The sequence below is a fragment of the Haliaeetus albicilla genome, chromosome 10 (genome assembly GCF_947461875.1).
Source record: "Haliaeetus albicilla chromosome 10, bHalAlb1.1, whole genome shotgun sequence".
In the NCBI taxonomy this organism is placed as follows: domain Eukaryota; kingdom Metazoa; phylum Chordata; class Aves; order Accipitriformes; family Accipitridae; genus Haliaeetus; species Haliaeetus albicilla.
Window position 1 is genome coordinate 464,463 of NC_091492.1, and position 16,656 is coordinate 481,118.

The window sequence follows — 16,656 nt, forward strand, 5'->3', positions numbered from 1 at the left end:
AGAAAACAGGGAAGAATCAGCCTGTTTGAGGCAGATCTTTTTATGCGTGAAGAAACTACACTGAATAAATCGAAGCTGAGACACAAATTATTGTTGTGCCCTGCAAGAGCCTGACCTTGCCCGCCACGAGGACCACCCCTGGGTGCCGGGCAGTGCCCCCGCCTGTCCTGATGCTCGGGAGTGGAGGCACCAGCCCGGGCACCCACCAGCACCCACCAGGGCTGCTGGGTTCCAGATTGCGGCATGCACCTTCCCCGGTGTATGTCCTCAGCCCAGCCTCTGGCCTGGGGCGACAGGGCCACCCCGCTTTATATTCGAGTTGATGTTCTGATACTGTAATGGGATCAGAATAAACGGGAGACGAAAGCATCCGTTCTCCCCCACAGGGGTACTGCAGCCTCTCACCCAAATCCTACTCCTGTCACCGCAGGGATAACCGGAGCAATGCCTCGTGCCTGCAGCCACCAGCGCGCCGGCGAGGAGTGCCTGCTTAGTCTTGCTCAACAATGGGTTGGAAGAGTGTTTGAAATTAAATATCTCAGGTCAGAGAGACCTGCAAAACAGCTCAGAGGTTCCCCCACTTTGCATTCTACAGTTTTATTCTTACTTGTATTTTTAACCTTTGAAATAAAATATGATAAAGTCTTAGTGTCTTGTTTGCTGTCAGTTTTTGCTGAAGAGCCAACGAGCTTGAAGGAAATTACCTTAAGCCATTTGAAAAAGTAAAGTAATTTTAAACCAATATTTCCTTTCAGTGACTTGTCAAGACTTTTAGTTAAAAAAAAAAAATCATGTTTTTTTTTAAATGGTCAACAAACCATTTTCCCTCTCAGCTAGTCAGCTTCTGCACTCTCAGTACCTGCAATGTCATAATCCTGGCGGACGTATAGGGAAAGATAAGGTTTCTAAAGTAAAAGACAAGGTAAACAAAAATTTCTAAAGTAAACAAAGATTTTCAAGATTGTTCTGTATATCACAAAAGGGCACAGATGGTTTCTCCTCTCTGTTCATTCTGCTTTTAAGAAAACTCACAAACCATACAACACTGGTCAACATATCCTTTCGAAATCTGACTGTTTTTCTACAACGGAGCATTGTAGAGAAGCGGAACGGCTGCAAGAGCTGCTGTCCCCTCCGGGATGGTGTGGCAACCACAGCACGCTTTCACTGTCACCGTGACCTTTGGGAAAGCATATTCCATGCCCTCGACTCCACTGGGCTGCTGAGTTCACAGATCGGTCACTTTTTTCCATGAGACTGAATTTAACTCTTAATGAAAAGTCTCCTGTTTTACTTTTCGGGTGTTTTGCAAGTACTTCAGATCCTTGTTACTAACACGTGTAACAGCAACGCAACCCAGGTCTTAATTCAAGAGACGGTTCTAAGACCCACAGGTATTCTCCTCCAGCTGGTGCTGCTTTCCTTTCTCAACGCCTTTAAGCTAAGATCACCTTCCTTGTCTCTATGTGCATTAATTGCAGAATGCCAGTTCCTCAGAGCACCTTCCTGTAAGACTTAGCCATTTCAACAGCAGTTGTGGAGGAAAGTCCTGGCTGAAGCTGAGAGGAGGGTTGTGAAGGCTTTCACTGACATCCCTCCAGCTCCAGCATCTTCACCTCCCTGACAGAACATGTACCAGCCAACTGGGGCAGGCTCTCCTCCTCCTCCCTCCAAAGAGGACTTCACGAGATCTTACTTTTTCCTAATGTAAAAAACTTCTTAACCCTTTAAATGATTAAACAAGGTACAATTTCTGTTTTGCCCAGCCTAACTGTCCCCTTTAAGGCACATTTTCTCTTACTAAATTCACAGCTTCAATCCCTTTCCTATTATCTGTCCTTTCTGTATGAGCAAATGCTTCATCCGAGCCCTTCATGTTATCCACCCTGTCAAGAGGAGACATGGAAAACAGACGAACACTCGCCCCTTCTCCTGCCCACCCCTTCCAACCAGCGCCTCCTCCCAATCCAATATGGCTGAAATACTAGAAATCAATGAACAAGCTGGGACAGGTTCATTCTGGCGCTCAAGACATCACGTGACACACTGCAAAATATCTACAAAAAGTACAGTACGCTAGCTTGTTAGAGTTGTCCAAATGTGACCGTATCTTTAGATGCTCATACAATATTCCACTGTTGAAGACACTAACGTGAACAAACATACACACCCTACACGTCAAAATTGCGTTTAGCTCCACTGGAACAGAGGGGACCACTTACAAGTACAAAATGAAGTACGTGTGTAAGTATTTGGTGCTTCAGAGCCACCAGTCACAAGTCCCGTGAGGCAGAGCTATGCTGGACACTGCAGGTACAACAGGGGTCCTGTCCTACCTCAGGGCAGCCGGGACTTCCATAACATGTTATTGATAAGCAATAAGCATCATCCCCACAGCAGGGAAGAGAAACAAGGAAGTCACTCAGCTTGCCATGAAACTGCACAGAGGGTCAGATGCTGCTGTTGAAATCCTGTGACGCAGAGGAGCCAAGAGCCCGACCCTGTTCATGCAAGGGAGGCAGCACTCACCAGCCTCAGCAGCTGGACACTTGCGGATGGTGAAGATCTGTCCCAGGTCTTCCTCTTCTTCAGGCAGACCTTTCTGGAGGCGCTGCAGCTTACGCAGGCTTTCACTCCGCTGGTGTTTCATGGAGCGCACGTGCTGGATAAGGTTCAGCTTGGCCTTGGTGGAGTAGTTACAGAGGACACAGTGATAATAGCAGCTTTCACCCTCAACCCCGCTCTCGTGATGCTGAAGGTGCTGTGAAGAATAAAGTAGAAAGATGTGAATTTCCTTTATCATCTCCAGTCTCCCTGGGTTAGTCCACCGTAAATTGCTAAAAGCCACCTGGGAATTAAGTAAGAAGCCACATTTTGACAAAGACACAGTAAGATCAAGCCTGTTTATTCTCAAGGTACCATGCGCTCTCCTGCTTAGAAGCAGGAAAAACATAACATACTGAAATGAGCACAGAAGCAAAAATCGAGATAGGCAAGACCATCTCCTTCAGTGAAAGAAAATACCAGATCCAACATTAACAACTACTCACAACCTACGCATGGCTAATTCTTTCGTATTTAAAGCTTATCCTGGGAGGGGATCCAACTTCATGTCAAACATATAAAATTAAACTTGATAAATTCTCATTGAAAACTAAGAAGAATAAAACCAAAGCAATCCTAGAACACAATGAACCCATTAGATCGAGAGGTCCCGGATACAGCATATGGAAGCAGAGCGCAGAGCATGTGCCATCCTATCCATCACCCAGCATGCTGTTCCCTGGCATCTAGGCAAGAGGTTAGCACTTGGAAAAAAAAATCTTGTCACCCTCTGAAGCTGTGCTATAGCAGCCAATATAGCTAATTTGAGAGTAGCATACCCTGATTATTTGACAAAATCTATCAATCATCTGGCACAGAGATCCATGCCACCAGGGAAACAAATAGCTTCTTTATGTCATGGATCCCAAGGATGCAGCAATTGTTTCTTAAAACCAGAGGGAAGAATTCACTGCTTATAGCTACTTTGGCTGCCACGGCACAGCCGCCCTCCATTCAGTTTAGGCAGCATCAGGGCTGAGAGTTCACAGTAACTTTCCTAATTCCCACAGTAAGGGCTTATCACAAGTAGAGGAAAAATGGACACCCAAGTCAAATGACATGAAAGATTCCTCAGTGAAGGCCGTTTGGGGTTTCCTCCACACACCTACATTTCAGCTAAGCAATAATCCCTGCCAGCTCCCACTGTCCAACCTCAAGACCTCTTCTTGTCTTCTGGGTCATCTCATGAAACTCTTGCCTCGCCAAGCACTTCGCCCAAGGTGCGTAAGTAAGGTGATTTGGACATGATCTCAAGGTTTGTCAATCAAAAATATTGCCTACGTGCAGCCAGGACTTTGTGGTGAAAATTCTGACGTGTATTATCTCAGTTACAGCTAAGATAAGATTAAAGACACATATTACCCAGCGCTGTGTGCTTAGCTAACACAGAGGAAGGAGAGCCCTCTGAGTCTAGGAATGATTAAAAATAGGATAGGAGCTGATGCTGAGGCTTCTGATTGGAAGGGTGAGGGAAGAGAATAAATGTATTCCAGATCTGGCTAATTAGACTAGCCTCTTTTGGGATCGCAATGTATTTAATTAAATTCACTGTAATATTTGAAGAATCCACTAGGGCACTAATCCCACTGGTGCCCTCAAAAGATTTTTTTGCTGTTTTCCCTCATAAGAACTTCTTCTTCTTCTCATTTCTATTGTTTGCATGCATTACCCTCTTCCTGAGCCAGAAAAAGAGAAATGGCCTAAGACATGAAAAGCTAAGGCTAGCGAGCCAGTCACAAGAGCCACGCGACCGGCTCACGTGGCCCGGCTTAACCAGCCTTGCTCTGCCCTGCTTAGATCCAGTCTCAGCAGTAAAACCTCCCCACTGCCCCATCTCGCTGCAGGCTGGGGGTCTTGCTCCAGGAGACGCACAGCAAGCTCCATCTTCGGTCAGTCGAAAGGCGTGTGGGGGAAGACCCCAACCCTACAAACACCGCGTTCAAGCTCAGAAAGTGCCAACGGGCTCAGTGGCAGCTTCTGTGAGAAGGCAGAGGAAACCCCCAGTAAGAAAAATCTGGTCACAAGTTCAAGAAAATATTAAGGACATGGTCTTTGTGGGAACCAGAGGCGCAGTCTGTACTGCTCTCATTTAAAAGAGAATTTTAGGAAAACATTTGTTTTAAACAGTTTAATAAGCATGTCTTATTTTCTGCTGTTCTTTTGCTCCTGCTTCACGCATGTTCAAATATCCCTTGTGCTTGGGTCAGCTTCACCCGCCTGTTGTGCTGAAGGAGTCAAGACCTGAGGGTGCCAACACCACCAAGTCCACCCCGGACACGGCGCGACATCGCACGCCTACCTCTGATTCACGTCAGTCTTCCAATGGAGGAAAGGAGCAGGCCAGAATAAGACAGTGTGACGGACGAGCAAATACTAGCTGTGAGTCGCTTGAAGTGACAAAACGCTGGACAACTATATGTAGTTATTGTCCATCACACTGTTAAGCTTTCCCCTTGTGAGAATTTATCCGAATCACAGAAAACAAATTCAAAATATTAAACCAGAACCTTGTTAGAAGACAAATCAACTTGAAAATCAAAGGAATATATTGTTCCTAGGAAAACCAACCAACTTCTGTCAGAGAACATTGATTTCTGCAAGTCTGGGGGGGTGTTTGCCCCCTCCCTCTCAACGATAGGAAACTTCCAACATCTGGTTCTTCACGCATGGCATGCAAAATATTGATCAGGTTTAGTCAAAGCTCCACTTTAAATCAGAAACAGACAGAGCAACGCTCTGATGGAAACCATACGGCTCACAAGTACGGCTTCCCAGGGGGACGCGGGCTGTTCCTGTACGTACCCTAACCGCAGCACAACACTGTGCCGCTCACAACACCTATCCCTGCACACAAATCAAGCCAAATCCGGCCCATCTTCCACTCCGGAAGCGCTCGGTCTCCGGGCAAAGCTGTGCTCCTGCTCCGTGGCGCACTGATTAGTGCAGGAGGATCCCGCTCAGAGACCTCGTCTCCTCCGTTTGCCGTAACCCCTGCACTGCCTGCCCCCGACCTTCACCACAGACCTCTTCCCTGCGGAACGCCAGTCCCGCACCAGTTACAAACGCCCCACGTTTGGCAATTCCGTCTCAACGCCAAGAGCTATCCACTGCGGCTCTGCCCCGCGTGCCCCAGGGCAGTCTCCCCCGGGCACGGCCGCTCCAGAGCGCGACGGCAAACAAAACTCCTGAGCCAGGGAACAACCGCTGAAGAGCCGCTGCCACACAGCTGGCCTGGCCCGGCCCCACCAACCACTGCCCCGCCAGCTGCCGGCGGCAGTCGGAGCCTCTCCTTCAGCTTCTCACGAGGAAAACCCTATTTCGGGGTGACTCCACGCCACACTGCGCTCGCCGGGCGGCCGCACTCATGCCAGCAGCCAGGATGGCTTCAGCCCTGCTCCACGTGATCCACCCGACGAGCATTTTGGGCTGGTTTAGGGAGAATTGCATATTGACCTCCTCCTTCCCCTGGGTTTGGCTCAAAGAAGTCAGCGCGTTCGGAGGGCCTGAACGCAAGACGGTTTAAATAAGCAAGAGAAAAATTCTAACTTGTGCTTATATGTGCTGCAGAGGGCTGGGGGCCAGCAAACAGCAATCAGTCCCTTTGGGGATCGCACTGTGCACAGCCCTCAGCCCCCCAGACGCGAGAGGAGGGAGAAAGAGGCGACTGCACGCCGGCAGCGTTCACGCCAGTGCTGCCATCGGCAAGGGCAGGAGAAGGGGGTGCGGAGGGCGCGGGCGTGGAGCGGCGCCTGCGCGAGCCCAAACGAGGACGCGTGCGCTGGGACGAGCTGACTCACGCCGGACCGATGGGCTGACTTTCCAGCCCTCGCTCCCTAACATCTGGCTCGGAATTGTTTTCTTCTGATAAATAATAGCATAATAAATGTTCACGGTGTATGACTATGGAAATCTTAATTTTTAAACAAAGTAAGGAATGACGCCATATTCAGTTTTTCTTTCTCTGCACCTCCATCCTTCATGTACCCCAAACTTTGTTTATTTTACCATCTCTCTTTTCCTCGTCTAACGCTGCCTCACCCACAGTATTTTTCAATAATCGCGGAATTTAATGCGACAGCTGTATTAATCTGTCTGACTGCAAGCAGTCCTCCTCATCCCCATGCCATGTACTCAGACTACGTTCTTCGGAGATGAGACTGTTGTAACCAGGACTGAGGATCCATGTTGCTATTACACAAATAATGAATTCTCCTGCTGAATACCTTTGTGGGTGTTACTGTAGTTAAGGTTCACCATTTAATCTGATTACTAAAAACTTTTGTATGTCTTTTAGATTTTAAAAGATGTTAAAGCTCTATCTGCTCAAAACCTCTTCTGTATTAAGTTTATTATAGCCGCCGTGTAAAGAGCCCGATTCCTACAGTAACATGAACAGATAATCCTCCCTATAGCGCTCTGTTGCCAGAAAGCCCAATGTTATTTTCCAAATCTTATTTGCTATGTTTAGTGGGTCAGATACTGTTCTGGGGGATATCTGAACTGTAACCCTAGCTCACTAGGGAGACACAATAACCACTTTGAACTATCTTGTGCTTTTGATGTTTATTATTCATTAGAAAATAGGCCCAATTTCTATGCAATCTTAACTTCACCTTGTATAAAGCTTCCCCTTTGGAGGGCCCTAAAAGCTCTCAGGATGAACCCACACTGACAACAGTGGGAATCTCACAAGCCCTTGGTCGACGAGCTGTAAGACCAACCATCTCTGCAAGTGGTGAGATTCCATCTCCACCCTCAGGAAGTCTCGATGGTACAAAAAGGAGTAGAACATGTGAGAAAACGCTCTGCAGGCTCGAGGACGGCCCCCTTCTTCTGCAGACCTCAAAATGACAACAAGCAGTAGAAAGAAACTCCATAACTGACCCCAACGACAAGCAGCCTGTGGTCTCCTGCTCCCCTCTCTGGTGCACAAGGACTTCCTGCACATATCAAGGTGTCTGCAGGTAGGAAAAGCAGGTGAAGTTAACAGGCCTGGGAGCCAAAACCCAAAGTGTGAAAATAATCTTATTGAATTCTATGCGGCAAACAGAGAACCAACACTAACAAACAGAAAACCCTTCCTCACCACCAGCTGGCTAACAGGATCACCAGCCATAGCAGTGACCCAGATCCTAAAACAACTGATCTGAGATCTGTGCAAGAGTGCTAACGGGAACAGTCAAAGCGAGTCCACCACCCCCTTGTTTACACAAACATCTTTTTTGCTTATATGGATAATTGAGAAACAGACTGGAGAAATCTCCTCCAAATAACTTTTGCTCACCTTCTCCAGCTGCCTCTCACGTTACAGGACAACCCTGCCACAAAATCAGAGGCCACTCAACTACCAAGAGCTTCTTTAAGAAAAAGTTTCCAGTCTTGAACATTTTTGGAGGAGGTTTTTTCCACATGTAACACTCTTCTTACCACTGAACTCAGCATGACATCTGCTCTGTTAGAATGGGTAAAATTAGTAGTGCTTTAAAAGAATTGACAGATGCAGCTGAGGAAGAGAGAGCCAAAAAACTGCTGGAGGGTTACAAAAGCCACGGAAGGGAGCATCACTGCAGACTTGCACCGCTCTTAGTTCTTCTTGTGAGCACCTATAGCTGACCAGCAATAGCGACAAGACCCAGAGCCAGCGGGACCCCTGTTAAGCTCACGGTGGCACACAGAACCAGGGGAGCACCGCAGAGGTTACACCAGATTTGGAGCCACACAAGGTTACTGTGAAAGCCAACACCAGCACGCGGTCCCGTGTTCAGGAGAAGGTGCTGGAGGCATGCCAGCCCTATGAGCACATCCTCAGCACAGAAGGATGCCCAGGGACTGACTCTTCCTCAGGGTGAAGTCAGACATGAGTAATTAGTAACAGGCTTGGTTATTTCACATACCAGCAAGAACCATGCCTATGACAATGCACTCCCGGGGAGCTAGATGAGACACGACCCTTACACCAGAGCTGGAGGGGAGGCTACAGGTCATCGTGGAAAGGGACCAGACCCTGCAACAGACCTCAGAAGCCTCATAAGCATCTCTTGGCCCCCATGTGCCTCTGATCTGCTGCACGAGATAAATCACACAAACCTGGAAGAGAAGAATCTGAATTTTTAATGAAAGTCATGTGGATGCAGCTGTCTGATCCTAGCCTGTTCCAAGTACTCCATAAAAGTCAGAGCTGGCCCATCCGTCTTGCTCTGCTTTCACACCTGCAGCCCCGGCTGGAATTTCCTGGAGCTGAGGGAGATGCAGAGTGGACGCAGCACGCAGCGAGAACACATGCTGGCTAGGCGCTGGAAAGGACTGGTGCACTCGCAGCCGCCCCCTGGCCCAGATGTTTTGAAAGGAGGAAAAAATTGATTCTCCATACAGCAGGTTGAAAAGATGAACTCATGCTCTTTTGTATTCCACCAACGTCCTGCAATTGTTTACTGCTTCTGAAGAAGTAACATTACAAAACCCTTCCCTCCTTCCAGCCTCCCTGGCTCCTTGTGTAACAGCTCCTTCACGCAGCTTACTGACTGTGGAGTTCAGACTCACATGCTCACAAGTTTCTGCAGTTTAGCTTGTGGTAACTGGAATGGCCTCATGGTGAGCATCGCTCCTCCAGCTAAAGCTTCCTCAGTATCACCCAAGCCCTTAAGAACACCACCACAAGATGAGGACAAGGAGATTTTCATAGAATGGTTTGTGTTGGAAGGGACCTTTAAAGGTCATCTAGTTCCAACCCCCCTGCCATGGGCAGGGACACCTTCCACTAGACCAGGTTGCTCAAAGCCCCATCCGACCTGACCTTGAACACTTCCAGGGATGGGGCATCCACAGCTTCCCCGGGCAACCTGTTCCAGTGCCTCACCACCCTCGGAGGGAAGAATTTCTTCCTTATATCTAATCTAAATCTACCCTCTTTCAGTTTAAAGCCATTACCCCTTGTCCTATCACTACATGCCCTTGTAAAAAGTCCCTCTCCAGCTCTCTTGTAGGCCCCCTTTAGGTACCGAAGTCTGCTCTAAGGTCTCCCCAGAGCCTTCTCTTCTCCAGGCTGAACAACCCCAACTCTCTCAGCCTGTCTTTGCAGCAGAGGTGCTCCAGCCCTCTGATCATCTTCGTGGCCCTCCTCTGGACCTGCTCCAACAGGTCCATGTCCTTCTTATGTTGGGGGCCCCAGAGCTGAATGTAGTACTGCAGGTAGGGTCTCTCCAGAGCAGAGTAGAGGGGGAGAATCACCTCCCTGGACCTGCTGGTCACGCTTCTTTTGATGTGACCCAGGATACGGTTAGCTTTCTGGGCTGCAAACGCACATTGCCAGGTCATGCTGAGCTTCTTGTCAACCAATACCCCCAAGTCCTTCTCCTCAGGGCTGCTCTCAATCCACTCATCGCCCAGCCTGTACTTGTGCTTGGGATTGCCCCGACCCATGCACAGGACCTTGCACTTGGCCTTGTTAAACTTCATGGGGTTTGCAAGGGCCCACCTGTCAAGCCTGTCAGGGTCCCTCTGGATGGCATCCCTTCCCTCCAGCATGTCGACCACACCACACAGCTGGTGTCATCGGCAAACCTGTTGAGGGTGCACTTAATCCCACTGTCCATGTGGCCGACAAAGATGTTAAACAGCACTGGTCCCAATACCGACCCCTGAGGAACACCACTCGTCACTGTTCTCCACTCAGATATCGAGCTGTTGACCGCAACTCTTTGAGTGCGACCGTCCAGCCAACTCCTTATACACCAAGTGGTCCATCCATCAAATCCATGTCTCTCCAATTTAGAGACAAGGATGTTGTGTGGGACAGTGTCAAATGCTTTGCACAAGTCCAGGTAGACGACGTCAGGTGCTCTTCCCTTATCCACCAACGCTGTAACCCTGTCTTAGAAGGCCATCAAATCTGTCAGGCACGATTTGACCTTAGTGAAGCCATGCTGGCTGCCATCAATCGCCTCCTTATTTTCCATGTGCCTTAGCATAGTTTCCAGGAGGATCCACTCCATGATCTTGCTGGGCACAGAGGTGAGACTGACTGGCCTGTAGTTGACCTCTGCGCAACAAATTTGGATTTTTATTTACTTTTTGGCTTCTGATCGTTATTTTTCTTTCCGAAAGGCTAGAAATGTAGCACTCCCTCCTGCCAAAGAGGCTGAGACACTTGATGCAAGTCCCTGAGTCACACAGAAAGGCTTGAAGAACAGCACCAACCGTCCCAATTAACAGCCAGTCCCTATACCTCCCCTTCCGAATCTGTATTTTCCATGCCCTCCAACGCTGCCTGGTGTTAAGTGAATGACAGGGCCGACACAGACACTGCGAACCCCAGACAGGCAGGTGTGGAGCCTCTGAGCAGAGCTGACCACGGCTGCACAGAGCCCCCAATCATCACACAATGAGTCCCCAACTGCGATGCTGCAAAGCGGGAGGGAAGCAAGGCCAAGGACTTCCCTCAAAGAAGAGCCCAGCAGCAACACACAGGGCAGCTGAGCAGAGACCTGCCATACCTGGGGAAAGGTCAGTAATAATGTATGAGGCACAAAAGTTCTCAGCAGCTCCAAGTAAGAGCTGATCAGGAGCCGTCCCCACAGGGTCCCACCCAGGCAGAAGCTACGGACCACAGATGCTGTCCCTGCTGGCCATGAGGCTGGTGCTTGCCATGCTGAAATGCTTTTGGATTCCCCCATAAATGACCCCAACAGCCACCCAGCAAACTGAGTTTGGTCCACCAGCCCTTGAAGTCTCATTAAAAGCCAAATATTGCTCAGCCTAAAGATGGAGAGCTCAGCATGGATTTTACTGAACGTTAAATCAACCAGCAAGCGTAGCCAGCAAACTCTGTGGCACTTTAACTTTAAATAATGCAATAATTATTGAATTTCCTTTTTATAACCGAAGTGCTGGAATGTAAACAATGGGGCTGTAATTGCAGGAAGGGGGGATCAATAGAGGCAATCGTTTTCAGCCATGTTAATTGTAAATACAATTGCTCCAAGATGTCAGCCTCGTTCTTCTCGCTCCCAGAATCATCCTAACGGATGACAGAGTCCAACTTTCCCATTACAGCTGTTCGTTCCTTTAAGAGGTTCTCAATCAGGTCTGATCAATCTGTCAAGATAATGCATGGAGTAAGTAAGACTCTTCCAAACACAAGCTCCCAATCAATAGCCTGGACCTGCTTAATGAGGAGGGGCTAAAGCCCAGAGGGAGGCAACAGTCCCAGCTTCTGCTTGGCTCTGGCAGCTAACTTCTTTGTGGGGCCTTGCTAAGCCGATCAGCTCTTAACGAGGACATTGTTTATGCAGACTGTGATGAGCAGCATCCCCACATATTCACAGTCCCTCAGGGTCAGTGGGCAAAAAACGACAGAGATTAACAGAAAACAAAAGCCAAGAAAGGTTGAACTCATATTCACACTACACACACCTCCCCCCTTTTTAATTGTGCAATAGACCTGAAAGTACTAACTAATCATTCATTAGAAGAGATCCCCTAAGATGAAAAAGTGTGTGGGACCACTGGAAGTATAAGAGCATCACTAAGATTCCTCCCCTGCACTCGAGGAAGAAGAAAGCCCACGGTAGAGCCCGCACTTGCCCAGCTGTGCCGGACATCCCCTTCCATCCCAGGAGAGGCGCCAACGGACCGGAGGAAGCACGATGTCATGGCATCTGGACACCTCCCAGAGGGAGGGTGGAGATGCAAAGGGAGTTAAGGTAGCAGTCAGAGATGCCATTCTCCGTCTGTATTATTTAATTCTGGTAGCACACAGGTATCCTTTTGTACAGCTGGATACCACGCTATACGCTTGCTAAGCAGAGACAGCTGAGCAGCCAAGAAAAGGCAAAACCAGAAGGGTCTCACTGCACCTGAGGTCCTTCCTACAGCCATGAAACTTTCTTTTCTCCCACTACTGCATTACAAGAGCTGCAGTCACAACAGATCTACTTTTGGGCAACTGTAACTTCAGAGAATTTTCCAGATCCCTGAAATCTTCACAGCTCTCCCCAGGGAGGCAAAGGCGTAAGCACTGCTATATGTGGAGATGAATACAGGAGTGTGTGTATTGATCTTGCTAATTATAGTGATAAAAACAAAGCACAATTGAGAGTACATTTCCTATCAGCTGTTCTGAAAAGCACTGCCCTCAACCTTGCATGCTCCTGCTCTGGCCATGGCTCCCGCCACAAGACCCACGACAGCCCTGTGAGTCTGCAAGGGCATCTACTGCTACTCACTTGTGCACCTCTGACAAACGTGAACCCAATAAACTTCACATGAAGCGTATTCTCCTGTTACAAAGGAGGGATATGAGGGATGTCAACCATGAGCCGAGCTTCACACAGCAGTTTCTGCAGAGCAGCATTAGTGGTTTGGTGATGGTGGGGTTCCTCTTGCAAGTCTTGCAAGTTAACCAAAACCTGAATTGATGACATTTTGCTCATTTGCTCATCCATCCATTTCCATGGATGCTGTCATCCCTGGAGAAATACTACAGAAAAGCTGTAGTCTGTTTTTAAGAGCAGTACCTGCAAGGTACTGTATAGACAGCAACAGGATGAAGTTATAAAAGCAGCAAGAAAATTTTTGCCACGACTCAGCAATGTCACCGAGGAGGAGGTCAGGTCTTCCAGTCTGCTCCTTTCTCAGTGCTGGGGACAGCCAAGAGCTGAGGAATTCAGGGAGCCTTATCTTTCCCAGGGTTAGGAAAAGAAATGGGAAAAGGACAGCTCAATGTGAAGACAAGACAGTAACCAAAAGCAGGCTCAACAATCCCACTACCCAGTTGTTTTTCTTTTTTAACGTATTTTGTACATATACTTGAAAATAATAAGTTCAGTGTGAGTTGTTAAGCTGTGAACACTCAGGTGAACTAGAGCAGCCTGTGAATGTGGAAAATCACTGGATAAAAGGAAAATTATGTAATAAAAACAGCTGAGGGGAACCTGAAAAGACAGCAGGATAAAAATCTGTTGTCCATATTGTAATTATATGGCTGTTGAGTGATTGAAAAAGGCTTTCCGTAACACAGAACAAGACTAGGACTATCTGTACAGGTGATGTATTATTTCCTCCAGCAGCGATAGGAATGATCCATATGTTATGCTGCGAGGGATCTCCGAGGAGGCTATGTGTGTTCGAACGCACAGCACGTAAGACACACTTGGTCTTGTGTTGTTAATGCCGGCTCAGACTCAAAACAACTACCCAAAACCCTCTCTGTATGTGTGGACCCTGCTTTAAGAATTGAAATTAAAATGGTATTTTTTCCCCCCCACATTAAGTCTTTTGGAGAAGAAACCACCACACTCTCTGAAGGAAAAGCTTGAGGACCTTTTGGCACCCGCTGTGCTCCTCACCACGGCCCGATGCTGAGGCACCCACGTGCGCTGGGGAGCAGCACAAGGAAACCCCTGCAAAGAGGGAAGCGGCACTGATGAGAAGCGTCTCCCTTTACGACGTTGAAGGCAGCCGGCTCTCGGCACACAGAAGGACAGATGAGAGGCTGGACGCCCCTCCAGCGAGCCCCAGTGACTGCAGCTAGAACCCGAGCAGCAAGTTAGAGGAACGCCATGGAAGCGAGGTCCTTCCAGAGGTGCTGCAGGACCAGGCGGGACAGGAGGGCACCACCGCCGCTACCCCACGGGCAGTGCTCCCACGGACACGCGTGCAGCAAGGGACCATTGTAATAATGCTCCATAAAGCCATGTGGGAAATTGAACCAGCCACAGAAAACCACACTGAGTTCACGTTATTTAATATAATACTACAGACACAGATTAACTTCCCTCATCCAGTATTTATTGTTTCATCTATCTCTAGAGAAGTTACAAGCGCTATGATAGACTGAAGATTTCCTTGTTTTCATATAGCTTCTTTATAACTTCCTACAGCAATGTACCACACTGAATCCCAACAGATAACCATACAATAATAACAACAACAATACACAAGACGATTTTTTAATCCTCTCCATAAATCGAAGAATATCAATATCGAAGAGATGGATGACACAACCTCCCCTCACAGAAGCCAACAAGGATGCATTTAGGAACAACAGACCAAGCTCATCCTTCGTCCACAGTCCTCACAAAGAAACATTTGTGAGAAATGATTTCCACTTTCTCCAATCAACTAGAGGACTCCATGCAACCTTGGCCAATGAAAGACCAAAGTCTGTCCTCCTGCCTTGTCACAGCACCCCTGCAACACAGGAACACATACCCCTAGACACAAAGCCATAAGCCCTTCCCAAACTCCACCTGCTGTGGTGTACGGTGGTACCTCCTCAGCAAGCAGGTCATCGGGATCATCACCAGCCTCTGCTCTGCTCCCTTCTTCAGCATCCCGCATAGTATCAGCCTTCTCTTCATCCAACGCCCCTGACTGAGCTGAGCCTACAGGGTCAGCCCAGGACACAGAGGAGTCCTGGACAAAGACAAGGCACCATCTGCACCATGGGGCACGTTAAGAGCTGCTACAAAAAAAGGAAAGCTGGACAGCAGCGGTGGTGGTGTAGCTGTGACAGTCTGAAGATGCAGGTGATGGAAGGATTTTCAAGAGCAGGTGATACAGGAGGAGGCAGAACCAAAGGAAGGCACGGTGAATTAGTACAACAGAGAATGGAAGCAGGAGGAGGAAATACATAATATTCCTTGAGTCTTAAAGGTGAAATGAAAACCAGTAGAGCAAGACTATGTCAGTGAAGCCCTCCCAGTAGAGCAGCCCTTCTTCAGAGGTGTAGAATGTAGGGCTGGGCAGCCAAGATTACAACCTTTGATGCGGTTGTTGTACATCAGTATACCCAAAATACAAGGACAGGAGCACCATCCGATTTCAGACAAGCGCTGTGAAGGTACGTTCCTTAAGTGTCTGTGAAACACACAAACAGAAACAGAGCACCACAGAAATGCCCATGAGAAAATAAATAATTCTTCGTTCAGTGAAAGCTTTGGATTGTATTAGACAAAGCCTGGGGCAATGTAATGAAAGAGGAAGATAAAAAGAAACGGAATAATTACTCATTCACAGAATGTGGCAAGAATCCTACTGGAAAAATATGTATGGAAATACTTATAATTAAAAACTGTAATAATGCTTGCACACAAAGGGCTGAATTAAGGCAACCTGAAGCCTGATATATCCTATGTTTAAGATGGTTGTGAGGGCTTCCATGAACTGAATGGACACTAATGTGTCTTAAGAATCGTGTATATGAATTCAGGCAATTGCTCCTTGCCCCACAGCACTGAGGAGCTACTCTGTGATGAAAGTCACCACATTCTTGGTGAGGAGAAGCCTTCCAGCCACAGCCTCCTCTAAATTTAAACTGGAACATGTCTTCAGTCCTTGAACACGCAATGGTTCCTAGCACACGTTCGCAGGCCTGGTTTCCACCAGAAAGGACACGTCCATGACCCATAACAATTCACAGCAGCAGAACTGCTTGGCTCATGTATTACATACACGTCCTCCAAGCAGTTTGCAGCCTGTGAATGGATTGGATTTGCTGCTCTAACTTCATCCGCAACAGGCTCTTGGCTTGCAAGACTGCCAGGAATAGGGGCAATGTTTCTCCATAATCCCAACGGACACTGGTTTGGTAAGTGTAACACATCCCCCTCCCTCCCCGAGACACCCTGAGAGGCTGGGGCTGGCAGAGCTTCCCATTCTTGCCGCAGACATTTCCAAGAGGCTCAGTGGAAAAGGTCAGTATTTTGCACCAGCAGTAGATCTTCTGCTTTTTATTCCATCATCTCGAGCTGACACCCGCACAAGATATCATCCTTACTGGAAGGGCAGAAACTAAACAACTGCACTTCAGTGCCACAAAAATAAGAGTGGGCACGGCTGTACAGAGCTGGGGAGCAACCAGGGGATGCTGACAGATGTGGTGGCACTGTTGGTACAATTGCCTTAGCACCATGCAAACAGGAAAATGAACCTGAAACAAAAGGGAGGGCCCAAGATACCTGCTGCCCCTTCCCTAGCTGTCAGTCTTCACTCCTAAGCAATTCAAGCTCAAGGAAAGACATCGAGGCATGCAAGGAGAACAGGAAACAAAGA

The 16,656-nt window shown here is 48.0% G+C and overlaps 1 protein-coding gene across 3 annotated transcripts in view; it reads right to left on the minus strand.

Annotated features, from left to right (window-relative positions):
• Window positions 1-16,656, minus strand: part of ZFHX3 (zinc finger homeobox 3) — a 665,450-nt gene that overhangs the window by 75,217 nt on the left and 573,577 nt on the right. For all 3 annotated transcript variants that reach the window (XM_069793179.1, XM_069793180.1, XM_069793182.1), the window contains one exon: window positions 2,530-2,761. In XM_069793179.1, coding sequence (XP_069649280.1) covers window positions 2,530-2,761 — 232 coding nt within the window. The remainder of the gene's footprint in view (window positions 1-2,529; window positions 2,762-16,656) is intronic.